The sequence below is a fragment of the Pelodiscus sinensis genome, chromosome 5 (genome assembly GCF_049634645.1).
Source record: "Pelodiscus sinensis isolate JC-2024 chromosome 5, ASM4963464v1, whole genome shotgun sequence".
NCBI lineage: Eukaryota > Metazoa > Chordata > Testudines > Trionychidae > Pelodiscus > Pelodiscus sinensis.
In genome coordinates, this window is record NC_134715.1 from 70,459,376 (window position 1) to 70,472,430 (window position 13,055).

General features: G+C 45.9%; 1 protein-coding gene and 1 long non-coding RNA gene across 4 annotated transcripts in view; one reads left to right on the top strand and one right to left on the bottom strand.

Annotated features, from left to right (window-relative positions):
- Positions 1-5,173: 5,173 nt before the first annotated feature.
- The window catches only part of LOC112547196 (uncharacterized), a 43,254-nt gene continuing 35,372 nt past the window's right edge, over positions 5,174-13,055 (top strand). Inside the window, exon 1 of the long non-coding RNA XR_003090948.2 lies at positions 5,174-5,294. This is a non-coding gene — a long non-coding RNA (uncharacterized LOC112547196). The remainder of the gene's footprint in view (positions 5,295-13,055) is intronic.
- The window catches only part of ASB5 (ankyrin repeat and SOCS box containing 5), a 61,505-nt gene continuing 60,334 nt past the window's right edge, over positions 11,885-13,055 (bottom strand). For all 3 annotated transcript variants that reach the window (XM_006131593.4, XM_006131595.4, XM_025188911.2), the window contains exon 7: positions 11,885-12,463. In XM_006131593.4, coding sequence (XP_006131655.1) covers positions 12,336-12,463 — 128 coding nt within the window. In that variant the 3' untranslated portion in view covers positions 11,885-12,335. The remainder of the gene's footprint in view (positions 12,464-13,055) is intronic.

Sequence of the window (13,055 nt, forward strand, 5' to 3'; positions counted from 1 at the left end):
AGTATTCTACTCACTACTCCCAAAACTTCTATACTCACATGCCTAAAGCTCCTCAGACACATGGCAGTCGCTACTTACATCGTCCCCCATGCACACCTTCACTTCAGATGCTTTCAGCATTGGATGTTCACCATTTATACACCAGGCACGCAGAGTACTCGCAAGCTTGTTGTCCCCAAGCATGTGAGAGAGTCCTTGCAATGGTGGCTCAATCCAGGGAATACTTTAGTGAGCGTCCCCTTTCATGCCAAGAGGCCAACTGTCCAAATCACTATGGACGCATTCCTCGTAGGCTGGGGAGCCCATATGTATCACCACCAGATCCAGGGGCTACGGACACATCACGAGTCCCTCCTTCACATAAACTTTTTGGAGTTACGGGCAGTATTCAATGCATGCAAACATTTCCTACATATGATACAGAAAACCATGGTGCAGATCCTCACTGCACCTTCTACTATATCAACCGGCAAGGGGGTGCCAGATCCCGATCCCTCTATGCTGAATCCATTCGCCTGTGGAATTGGGCTATCTGCCGTGGAATCACACTCACTGCCGCATACCTCCCCGGCAAGAGCAATATCCTCGCAGATGCTCTGAGCAGGACCTTTCATTTCCAACACGAGTGGGAACTGCTCGACAAAGTAGTCTGCAGCCTCTTCGAGATCTGGGGATATCCCACCATAGACAACAGGAAGTGCCATCTTTACCGCTCAAGAGTGGGTGACTACGCACTCTTATCGATTGAGGAGTGCACCGCTTGCTGTACGCTTTTCCTCCGATCCCGCTCATCCCACAGGTGGTGGAGAAAATAGCTATGGATGGGGCGACGGTGATAATGATAGCACCATTTTGGCCACGGCAAACCTGGTTGACACAGCTAATGCGGATGTCGGCATCTCAACCACGACAACTGCCACAGTCGCGCAACTTGCTGTCACAACAGCACGGGATGCTCCTTCACCCACACATCAGTCGGTTACACCTGACGGCTTGGTTCCTAACTGGCTACAAGGTCCAGAGTTAACCTGTTCCCAGGCAGTCAAAGACGTCCTTATGCATAGTAGGTGACAAACCAAACAAAAGACGTACCTTCATAAATGGCGTCGTTTTTAGTCCTGGTGTGAGGCAAAAGATATCGATCCCCTATATGTAACCATACACCTAATTTTTGATTTTATTCTCTACCTAAAATCAGAAAACCTAGCTATGTCTTCACTTAGGATACACTTGGCAGCAATTTCCATCCCCCCATTGATGGCAGCTCAGTCTTCACTCATCCGCTCGCCAAAAGGTTCTTGAAAGGTATTGCAAATCTCTATCCTCCATGCAATCTGTTTCTGGAACCTTGGGACCTAGGCCTAGTCCTGGGCATGCTCACTTGCCCACCGTTTGAACCATTAGTGACTTGCGGTCTGCAGACTCTCACCATGAAAGTGACATTTCTGCTTGCCATCACATCCGCACGTCATGTGAGCGAGCTGGTGGCACTTTTGGCGTATCCTCCCTATATGTTATTTACTGAACGGGGAGTGACACTGCGTAGTCACCCAGCATTTCTGCCTAAGATCAATTCGTCATTCCACATAAATGAACCTATTACACTTCCTACCTTCTACCCAAGACCACACTCCACTTTAGAGGACACACGTCTACATACACTGGAGGTCAGAAGAGCACTTGCCTTTTATCTGAATAGGATGTGTCCCTTTTGAAAATCACAGTGTCTTACTGTCCATGGAGGACCGTTCTAAGGGCCAGCAACTTTCTTTGCAATGTATCTCGTCTCACATCGTTGCCTGCATCACTCACTGCTACTCTCTGCGTAACAAGTCATTGCCCTGCAAACCAAGGGCTCATTCAGCTAGAAGCATGGCTACCTCTACAGCTTTTATTAAGGGCGTACCGCTGAGTGACATATGCCACGCGGCTACCTGGTCCTCTACATCGACCTTCGCCAAGCATTACGCCCTTGCAAACATCCTACCTACTGCCAGTGGCAATGGCTCACGCAGTGCTTTCCTCCGTGCACAGACCATAGGGCCGAAGCACAATACTAACACTGAACTACTACTTCATACTCACCGTTGGTGGAGCACCCAGGGGGACGCTACTCGAAGAAGAAGAAGAAGAAGAAGAAGAAGAAAGAGTTACTCGCCTGTGCAGTAACATCTGTTCTTCGAGATGTGTGTCCCCATGGGTGCTCCACAACCCACCTTCCTCCCTGCTTGGAACTATTGTCCTTCTATTTTTCAGAGGTTCCGGCTAGGAGGAACTGGCGGGACGGACCGCGCAATGCAGAAAAGGCACGAACAGCGCAAGATGGCTTCTGCATATGTGCGGTCCACCAGGGGCTACTGCTAAAGAAAACTCTCCGAGCTGCGGCGCCGGGACAAGCCCGACACCTTTGGTGGAGCACCCATGCGGACACACATCTCGAAGAATAGCTGTTACTGCACAGGTGAGTAACTGTTTCTTCTTCTTTCTCTTTTCTTTTTATTAACCTGGTATAGGTTAATTTTTGTGTCCTGGTTTTTACTTTAGGGGTGAGATTTCCCAAGTGATCTCTCCCCTGATTTTTCTTATCATTACTTGGGTGGTGGCAGCAGATTTTATCCCCAAAATCTAGATATTTTCTTTTAAAGATTTTCGGGGGGAGGGGGGGAGTTTATACCAAAGCTGGAAAGATAAGGTTTTGGGGTACTTTTGCGGGTCCCCACTTCTGCATTTATCGTGCCAGAGTGGGGAAGAAGCCTTGACATCCTTCCTTTGTGAGACTAATTTTAATGTTGGTTAGTTAGAACAATAATCCAAGGTTGCAATTAATATTTTCCTCTTTTCAGTTTAGATCTACATACTAAATTACCTTTTTTTACCTACATACTACATACTAAATTAAGCTTAGTTGTTTAGTCAGTTGTTCCGTCTGAAATACACCTACATAATCATTCTTTCTAATACAATTTGTAGAGTTTAATAGTTCCTGTATAACCAATTATTCATTTTCTTTTTTGGAGTCTGCTTGTTGATAGTCCTTAAGAAGGATCTGATCCTGCAAACCGTTACACACACAATTATCAAACTTATGGTTCCAGTGGGTTAAACAGAATAGCTCCCAAGCATTAGATCAGTGTTTCCCAATTTTATTTGGCCATGGAACTCTTTTCAACTCAGAATAATTTTGTGGAACCCCTGACTGACTGTGTGCACAGCGCTAAGTAGTGACATCATCGTACCCACTCTCTGGCTGAGCTAGCATTACACAGGGACACTTATTGTGGCAAACACAAATGAAAATTGCTTGGCGACCTGTTATCCTTTGGCTAATTTGAAGCCGCAGGAGAGGAACAGCCCAGGAGATCCCTCGGAGGCTGGTTGAGAGCGATGGAGTTTAGTTCACCTTCTGTGAAGCCTCCGTCCACGTCGTCTCTTCCTGCTCTTCGGATGCAGCTGGAACCGGCGATTGATGCTAGACTCTCTATCCTACACTTAACCTATCCTAAAATAAAACCTTAACTAATCCCAACGCGCCCGACGAACAGACTCGACGACGGCCGACATGCGTGGACCGATGCGAGCCTGACGAACATACACGACGACGAGATCTACCCTAACTAAAATTTAAACTAACTAACCTAGCCTGTAGGAAGGGAGGGTAAACCTTCTGTTTACCTCCACATCAAAAGATTTCTAGACCTCTCTCATTCCTTTAGCTAAACATAGGACCAAGACTTTAGACCTCACACACACTCTTTAAGCTAGATCTATGACTAAGCCCGACGCCCCGACGCAACACCAGAAACGGGCGTTGCTCGGTCTTATAAAGACTAGGCTTATTCATGCAGGCTCAGGTTTAAAATGATTGGCCATAGATTTAAAAGGATTCGTTCCTTAGCAATAACACAAGAATATTCATATCAACGCTCGATTGTTTTACATATTGTGGCGGGGTAGCCCCACCACCCCCGGAAACCGCCGCGGCCCGGGGGCAACCCGAGCCAGGAAGGGCGATAGCGGGACCCGGACGCAAGGGTGCCGGGGGGGGAGGGGGCGGGCGCCTGTTCGGGACTGCGCTGGGGGTGACGTCATCAGAGCACCCCGGGTGCAGGACGCAGGCCGATGACGTAGGGCGGGCCATCATCTTCCAGCGCCCAGCGGGGGATTTAAAAATGGACTCCGGGCCAGGGGAAGGGAGAGGCCTGAGGAGGGAAGGAGTGGCTGTGGCTCTGGCGGATACGGAGCGGACCGGGTACTGGCGGCCCTGGGTGCAGTTTAATCCAGGGGGCCAGGGCTAGAGGAGGACTCTGGCTGGGGGGAAAGAAGCGGCCCAGGGTGGGGCCGCGGAACCCGTGAGCAGGGGAGTTTAGGGTTCCCAGACCCCCCACCCCCGTTGTGAGTGAGGACAGGTGTCCTGACTCTAGGGCCCTGGGTCAGGGTCCGGAGCGAGGGCGGGCCCGGACCCCTTTCCCGCCCCCCCCCCCACCCAGCCAGATAGGATACCGTTTGTGCCTGGTCTCGTTGCGCCGCTTAAGGCCCAGGCCATGCAGCAGCCTATTGGGACAAGAGGGGCGACCAGGGAGGAGACTTGACAAGGGGAGGAGGTCCTCCCCCCTTGTCTGCTGGGGTGTCCTACACATATTCATAAATTTTCAAATTCAAACAGTCAGGTATTACTACATGCCAGATGACTAGACGCTAATGGTCTCTTAAGATGATTGACAGTTTAGGTTACAAAAATGATACACATTACAAGACATGCCATGATACAGCAATACATGATGGATACAATAATGACATTTCAAAGTGAGTCACGTACATTAGGCTCACTATTACAGAGGATACATTTGTATAAGCCTTCAATCATTGAATACTTTGCAACACATTCCATTACAATAATTCAGGTTGTAATGGAATTTTCTTGCAGAACCCTTATTTTCACTTTGCAGAACCCTGGGGTTCCACGGAATACCATTTGGGAAACACTGCATTAGATCATTCACATGCATCAATATTTGGTAACTCCAGGTGATGTAGTCGTCCACAAACTGAAGAAGTTTTCAATAACAAAGGCTGGTAATGAAGGGCTAATAGGGCAAAACCTTGTCAATTAATAATTCTCTTCTCTTTAAACAAATGAAAGCATTTTTTTCCTCTTCTTTTTCTCTCCTCTCCAGAAACAGCAATGGAGGGAACAAAGAAGGGCAGGTGACTGGCTGGCTGGAAATAGAGACTAGCAGCTTCCAAAACTTTCCATTCAGCAGCATCACTGCATGCAATCAGGAAAGGGAGAGTTGGTGAGTCTAATGGTATGCTGACCATATAACCTCAAAGATCCAGGACAGTCCCAGATTTCAGTCTCCTGTCCCGGTGCCTCCAAACTCCCTGAAAAGAATCCCTGAAACAGCAGCACAGCTAGAAGTGCTGCATGCTGCTGTTTCCCCTACCCCCTTCCACAGCTCTTACTAGGTTTAAAAGGCAGAGAGGCAGCACAGCTGTAGCTGAGACTCAGCTGATTACCAGTCCCACTGCATCGCTGCCCTTTAAACTTAGCAAGAACCAAGTGCTCTTCCTAGATTTAAAGGGCAGAGCCAGCACTCTTCACAAAGCAAGGGCAGCTGATTTCAAGCTCATTTGGCCCCTTCCCGTGAAGGTCTGCCTTTTAAATCTAAGAAGAGCAGCGTGGCTCTTGCTAAGTTTAAAGGACAGAGCAGCAGCCAGATGGGAATCAGCTGATCTTCTCTGCATTTTAAACCTAGTAAGAGACATGCAGGTCTTAGATTTAAGAGGCGGAGCTGCATGGGATGGCACCAGCTGAGACTCCCAGGTACTAGCTGAGCTGCCCCTGCCCAGTCCCCCCATCAGCACCCTGCCACTGCTCCCTGGCAAGACCCCCATCAGCACCCTACCCCCTTCCCTTGGCTAGACACCCACCAGCACTCTGCTCCTGACTCCTTTCTCCTGGCCAGACATCTATCCCCAGCTTGCTCCTGTACCCTATTTTCCACCCAGATTCTGCACCCCCATCCCACTTACTGGCAGCCCTGTCCCACACAATGGATCCCTCATTTTTGGCCCCACCAAAATCCACTAATCCTGGAACCGACGAGTTAATCTGGCCTAAGGCCTTGAACCTCTGTCCTACCTCCCCTCCCCTCTAGGGGGCTGGAGTGCCAGGGGAGTGAGGTGTCTCAGTTGGGGCCACATCAGTGAGGCTTGGGTTTTTTTGCATCTCACTTGTGTAGTCCCCGACTAATTTTTCTATGGGCCAGTGGCCCCTGACCCAAAATAGGTTCCCTGCCATAAATAAAGACAATGCTGAAACGTTTCATGTTGGACATAATATTTTATTTAAAAATAAAGCCTGGCCAACAAGCCCCTAATTGGGGCTAAGCCCCCATCTGGCTGCAGCATTAGAACACTCCTGCACCTCCCACACATCACAAACCTGTGCCCATCATGCTCCCAACCCCCCTGCCATGACCCCTCATACACCCAAACCCAAACTCCTGCACCCCCACCTCCACTAGCCTGTGGCTTGCTCAGCACCCCAATCCAGCACTCCCTAGCCTGGAGCCCCCTCCCTCCTTCTGCATCCAAATTCCCTTCCAAAGCTTGCACCCCTCACCCCTTCCCTTACCCAAATCTTTCATTCCCACTCCAGAGCCCGCACCTCTTGTCTCAACCCAGTGAGAGTGAGTAAGGGCTGGGGACAGCAAATGATGGAGAGGGTGGGGCTTCAATGAAGGGGTGGGTTCTTGGAGAAAGGATGAAGTAGATATTGGCTTGCCCCAACATTTAAAAAGTGATCGTGGGTGTAGAAAGGTTGGAGACCACTGCTCTAGATAGTTCCTTGCCCGCAACCCCAGCCCGCTCACTCACCACCCTGTACCTCCATCCCCCCTCACATACACCCTCCACTGAGACCCTACACTCCCAGCTCAGTTCTGCACCCTCCCTTGCTCTTGCACCTTCTTCCTGGCCAGACTCTTCACCCTCACCTCCTCCTACCCAGAGTCTTCACTCCCACCCCTATCCACCTCAGATAAGTTACTTCCCGCACAAGGGGGCCCACAAAATCCACTAACTCTGAAACCCCAGAAAAGTTACTCCCCTCACTGTGAGGTTAAAGCACCAGGGGAGTGAAGTGTTTCAGTTGAGGGCAACATAAGAGAAGGTTAGGGTTTTGAGGAGGGTTGGGGGGCAGGAATTGGCAAGCATGGTGGCACGGTCGGTGGGGGTGCTAGAGAGTTTAGCAAGTAGTGGGGATAGCCCACTAATGTAATTGTAAAATTTTATTTTAGTGTTAAAATGAATGCAAAGAGCAGGAAAAGAATGTACACTTTTACTGAGACTTTGCAAAAGGAATATCCTTTTTTAAAGAAACTTGACAATCCACACACAACATTTTGCACCTAATGTAGTAGTGAGATAAATGTTGTTCATGGCAGGAAATTTGACACCACATATTCAATCAAAGAAACATCAGTTAGATGTCCGCTCTGTAGCTTCCAGAGCTTCAAAGAAGAAATGTATTATAAAAGATTCTATGAAACTGGACCTGGTGGCAAAGGAAGCAGTAATTGTATATCATACTGTAAAACACAATCACAGATCTTTAGATTGCACCTCTAAGCTAATTTCTGCATTGTTTGGGCCTAAATTTTCATCAGCACAAACAAAAAGTGAAGCAATTGTGAAAAACATTCTTGCTCCAGAAGCTCAAAAGATTTTGCAACAGGAATTAGGTGAAATTTCATGTGTCACTGTTATGTTAGATTCTTCTAACCACAAAAATCAAAATTTTGTTCCTGTCTTAGTAAGATATTTTCATGGAAGTACTGGAGTTAATGTGAAAGTTCTTGAACTTGACATCCTGACACGTGAGACAAGTGATCAATTAAATGATTATGTTTTCTCTGTTCTGAGTCACACCCTTTACTTCCAGTCATGTGCCCATCTCAACCTTGGTGGGATTTCCAGTGGCAGGTGGGCATGACTAAAGGGAGTTGGGGGCATGGCTAATGTGTCCTTCTGAATATTTGATTCAGAAAATATGGTCATCCTATCTGAAGTCTTCCAGACCTTAATAGAGTTCATCTTTCTATTAAGCAGAGTAGTACTGAGAGAACTTTAAATAGCATAATTCATTCTAGACGATGTCATATGGCATGTACACCTGAATGTAACCATTACCCAAGTTATTAAATCATTAAAAACAAATCATAGAGAAATCACGGAGTTCAGCTAATCATCAAAATTTACATCATTTTGTGCAGTCATTATAATGCCTCAAAATATCAAGTCAATGAAGGTCTGATGAAATACATCCTAACACAGGCATTCCCAAACTTTTTGACACAGGGACCAGTAAATTCATTCATGAGCTTTTGGAGGACTGGTAACATATATTTGCATATTCATTAAGCAAATGGTGACTATTCAAATAAGTTGTTTCTGGTCCTCCCAAAGCCCCCAGTGCCAGATTTAGTAAAGCTTTTGATATGGTCGCCCACAATATTCTTGCCAGCAAGTTAAGGGAATATGGATTGGATAAATGAACTGTAAGATGGATCAAAAGCTGGCTAGACCAGTGTTTCCCAAACTTTTTATTTTAGTTGGAACCTGTTTTTTTTTCCAGTACTGTTTTTTGCAGCCCAAAAATATAAACACACACAAAAAAAGAATTAAAAATGAATAAATTTTCAGTGTTTCACCCGGCTGCATCCTCTGCCCAGCCTGAGCCAGGGCTTGGGAGACCCGGCACCACATGGGCATGTCAGGAGGTGGGAGCAGGAGCAGATTGGGGGTAGGGTATCTGGCTAGGAGGGAGGATGCAAGGAGTGGTAGGGTTGTCAGGTGTCCGGTTTTGTACCGGACAGTCCGGTATTTGAGGGTTCTATCCGGGAAACAAATTGAGAAAATACCTTGACTTTAGTAAGATTTTTAATATTGCCTCATGTATCCTCATAATAATAATAATTACTAATAATTAATAAAAAGCTATGGAAATACAACCTGGATGGAGCTACTATATTGGGGCAAGGTACCGAACTGGTTGGAAAACTGTTTCAGAAAGTAGTTATTAGTGGTTCACAGTCAAGTTGTACAGACATATCAAATGGGGCCCCCAGTTCTCCATATAGTTCTTCATTGGTGATTTAGATAATGGCATGGGCAGCAGCACTGCAAGCATCCTCCTCATGCTGCTCCATCATGAGTCTTGCTTCTAAGTTTATTTCCATACTTAGTCTCTGATCTCATTTGGGGGCTACAGACAGTTGCCAACAGAGATGACAATTCCAAACATGGTGGTGATTGTGATGTAGACCTGTTTGCTGTTGGAGATGTATTATATTTAACTATCAAAAGCTGAGGGCTTACCCAAAACTTTTCTGAGGGTCAAGGTCTAGTAGATTTTGTGATTCCCCCATAGGCTCTGGGGCAGAATAAAAAATGAGGGATTCAGTATATGGGAAAGGGCTGCTGGGGAGTGGGCCAGTGTGAAGGAAGGGTGCAGGAGCAGGTTGAGAGTTGGGATTCCGGGGTCAGGGTTGGAGTTAGGGTGGAGGTGTGGAACTGGGCAGGAGTTAGGGCATAGGCTGAGGGAGGGAGTGTGGGGTCTGGACAAGAAGTAGGAATCTGGAGTGGAGTGGAGGTATAGGAAAGGACAGGAAATTGGGGTGCCTACCTGGCACAGCTCTCAGGGGACACAAGTAGCTACACCAATGAGACCAATGGGGATGGAGCTTGCAAATGAGCACAGTGCCACAGGGATAGAGCTTCCCTATTGGCAGCATGCAAAGCCTCTTCTTCCTTCCACCAGGCAGAACCCACGTGCCTGATTCGGCCTACGGCTTGCCTTGATCCGTCTTGAGGGCCTTGGAGGCTCTCCCTAGTAGTGGGAATCTGGTGCTTGCACTCCAGCCGTATGGGGCGTGACTCAGCACTCTCTTCCCCGTCCCAGGGGCTGGAGTGTCAACGCAGCTTGCCCCACTGCAGGGCCGGTGGCGGGGACAGCGTGCAAATCCCTAAATCTCATGGCCCCTGTGGAACGGCTGTTGAATTTTTACCAAAATATTGTTTATTTTTATTCTTGTGGCTAGTCTGCCTTTAAATCTTCTTCAGAGATGAAATTTTGCATTAATGGGATGAGGTGAAGTGCTTTGATTTAAGTTATTAGAAACAGTGAAATTAAAACATTTTAAAGAATGTTAGGGTGAAATTTTCACACAAAGAAAGAAGCTTGTGTCACACTGACAGTCTTTTGGCTACTTTCAAAAATTTTACCTTACAATTAATTTTAATATAATATATAAAACAAAAATGTTTTTACCATCTTATGAATTAATGTTATGATGCTTTTCTGTGATTCGTTCAATGCACAGTAGCCACATTCTAAATGTTGAAGAGCAAAGAGAATATTTACAAACAAATATGCAACTAAATTGAAAAATGACTTTTTGTAGAAATAATCCTTTTGTTTCTCCTTTACAAACAGGGCCCATACGCTGTATAATTTATCAAATTTAAAATACTAAAGCATAATTAACACAAGAGATTTAAAGAAATCGTTGTGTGGTGCTTTTGTTTCATTATTGCAATATAATTTCAGTATTTTGCCTAGAGATTAGGTGTTTTCACTTGCTTAAGATTCATGCCAAAATTTTCAATAGGTTGATTAAGTCACAGTCCCTTTTGAGGATTTGGATTTGCAGAACAGCTGGCTAGTCAGGCCCAAATGTCCTGATTGATACAAGAAGGTAGTTTCGGGGGGTGTTAAGAAGCCAGCTGTTCAATCAAGATTTTCAAAAGCCACAAGCTTGAGAAGTCAACAGGTATAGTTTACTGTTCAGTAGTCCAGCAACTCCTTTGTTCTGTAATTCTGGGATCCTCAGTCTATTCAGATTTTAAAAAACACAAGCATGGCCACTGTGGTGTCCAACACACTAGCCACATGTGGCTATTTGGCTAGTTGAGTGTGGGTATTAGCCATTTGAGTGTGGCTAGTTTGCTATAGCAATAGCCACTATAGTACTGGTTGGACACTACAGTATTAGAGAGCAAGACAGCAACCATGTAAGCAAGCAACAGTTGCCATAAAGGTCTTGTTGGGAAAGCCGGCGCAGTCACTGTCCGTAGGGAGCTCTGCTGTATCAAAGGCAGTAACGCAGGGTGGCAGACAGCCAGTCTGGTGCGGAGTAGGTATGTTAAATGTCAGTTAATTGAATAGTCGAGTAACCTCATGAATTCTTATTGGTTAGTCAAATATTCTCTAGTCCTTGGGGATGGGGCCAGCAGCAATGTGGGATGCCAAGCAAGAGCTAGTGTGCCAGGGGAGCCAGTTTAAAAACTAGCTCCTCTTGCAGACCAGCTATTTGTTGCCCTGTGATGCGGCCTCTGATAGAGAGGCAGCAGTGCAGGGTAGCAGCAGCCCCTGTCTGCGGGAGTGTGGAGTCTGAGCTCCTGGACCTGGCATGAACCGGAACTGAGCCAGGCTGCCTGCCCACCCGGCTCCTAATATACTTTAAAGTCACGATGGGGGTAGGCCCCCGCACCCAGTGAGAGCTAGAATTGAGGTGGCCTGCTGGCCAGCCTGCTAAAAAATGTACTGGTTGGGGGAGAGGGAGGGAAATGCATGTAGTCTATAGCATTAACCTACATAAGAACGGCCATACTGGGTCAGACCAAAGGTCCATCCAGCCCAGTATCCTGTCTGCTGACAGTGGTCAATGCTAGGTGCCCCAGAGGGAGTGAATCGAACAGGTAATGATCAAGCCATCTCTCTCCTACCAGCCATCTCCACCCTCTGACAAACAGAGGCTAGGGACACCACTTCTTACCCTTACTACATAGGGAAAGCAAGAAAGAAAAATTGTGAAATCTATTTATTTTTTCAACTTATAGGATGCACCTATTGCCATATATTTCTAAGCACAAATAACAGGCATTCACAAAATACACAATCCAAATTGACAAACTCAACATTAATTGTAAAGGAACTCTGTGGGATTTGAGATGTATCAAACAGATTATAATGTACAAATACAATTAATGAACTTTATCGGCAAAATAGCGAATTAGTAAGTGTTAAACTAAAGCTAGCTATACCGTCATTTCCCAGAGTATTAGCACACCTCATTTTACTCAGTTGTATTAGCACCTTGGCACTGAGTCGTTCAAGGGCTCCCAAATATTCAACTTCTGGTGTAAAAGACTTAGTATGGTACTATGTAAAAGACTATTTCCCCAGAAGTTCTTCATGTGGAACCTACACTATATAGACAATATATAGACAAAACAGTACTTGTTCAATTTTCTAAAGATTAGCCGCTATTTTATCTATACTGTAAGAAATCCTTCAATATTGTTGGCAACTGAAGTTGGGGGATAAGATGCAGTCTTGCTCTTCCTATGCAATTTCGGATACATAGTCGGCAGAGTTGGCAAAGAGAGCAAGGAGTAGCTAAAAACAGATAAGAAATTGAATTAAGTAAATATTCAGTATCTTTAGGAGTTTACAACATTTTATATTATTATGGAGTACCTAAAAACATTCATTTTTAAAACTTCTGTTTATCAGTCTTATTGATCTTATACAGTGTAGTCTCTTAGGCCGTGTCCAGACTCAGGGTTTTTTTCGGGAAAAGTAGCCTTTTCCCGAAAAAACTTCCCCTGCGTCCAGACTCAAGCCGCGTTCTTTCGAAATTATTTCGAAAGAACGCGGCTTTTCTTTCGATGGCGGTAAACCTCGTATTGCGAGGAAGAACGCCTTCCTTCGAAAGTTCCTCTTTCGAAGGAAGGCGTTCTCCAATGTAAAGAGGCCGTCTTCGAAAGAGAGCATCCAGACTCGCTGGGTGCTCTCTTTCAAAAAAGCGGATTTCTCTTTCAAAAGATCCGCCTGCAGTCTAGACGCGATCTTTCGAAAGATGCTCTTTCGAAAGATGCTTTCGAAAGAGCCTCTTTCGAAAGAAGCCTGCAGTCTAGACATAGCCTTAGATAAATAACTGAATAAAAATATCATTAAAACTTTATTAATGATTAAGGAAACAGAAAGA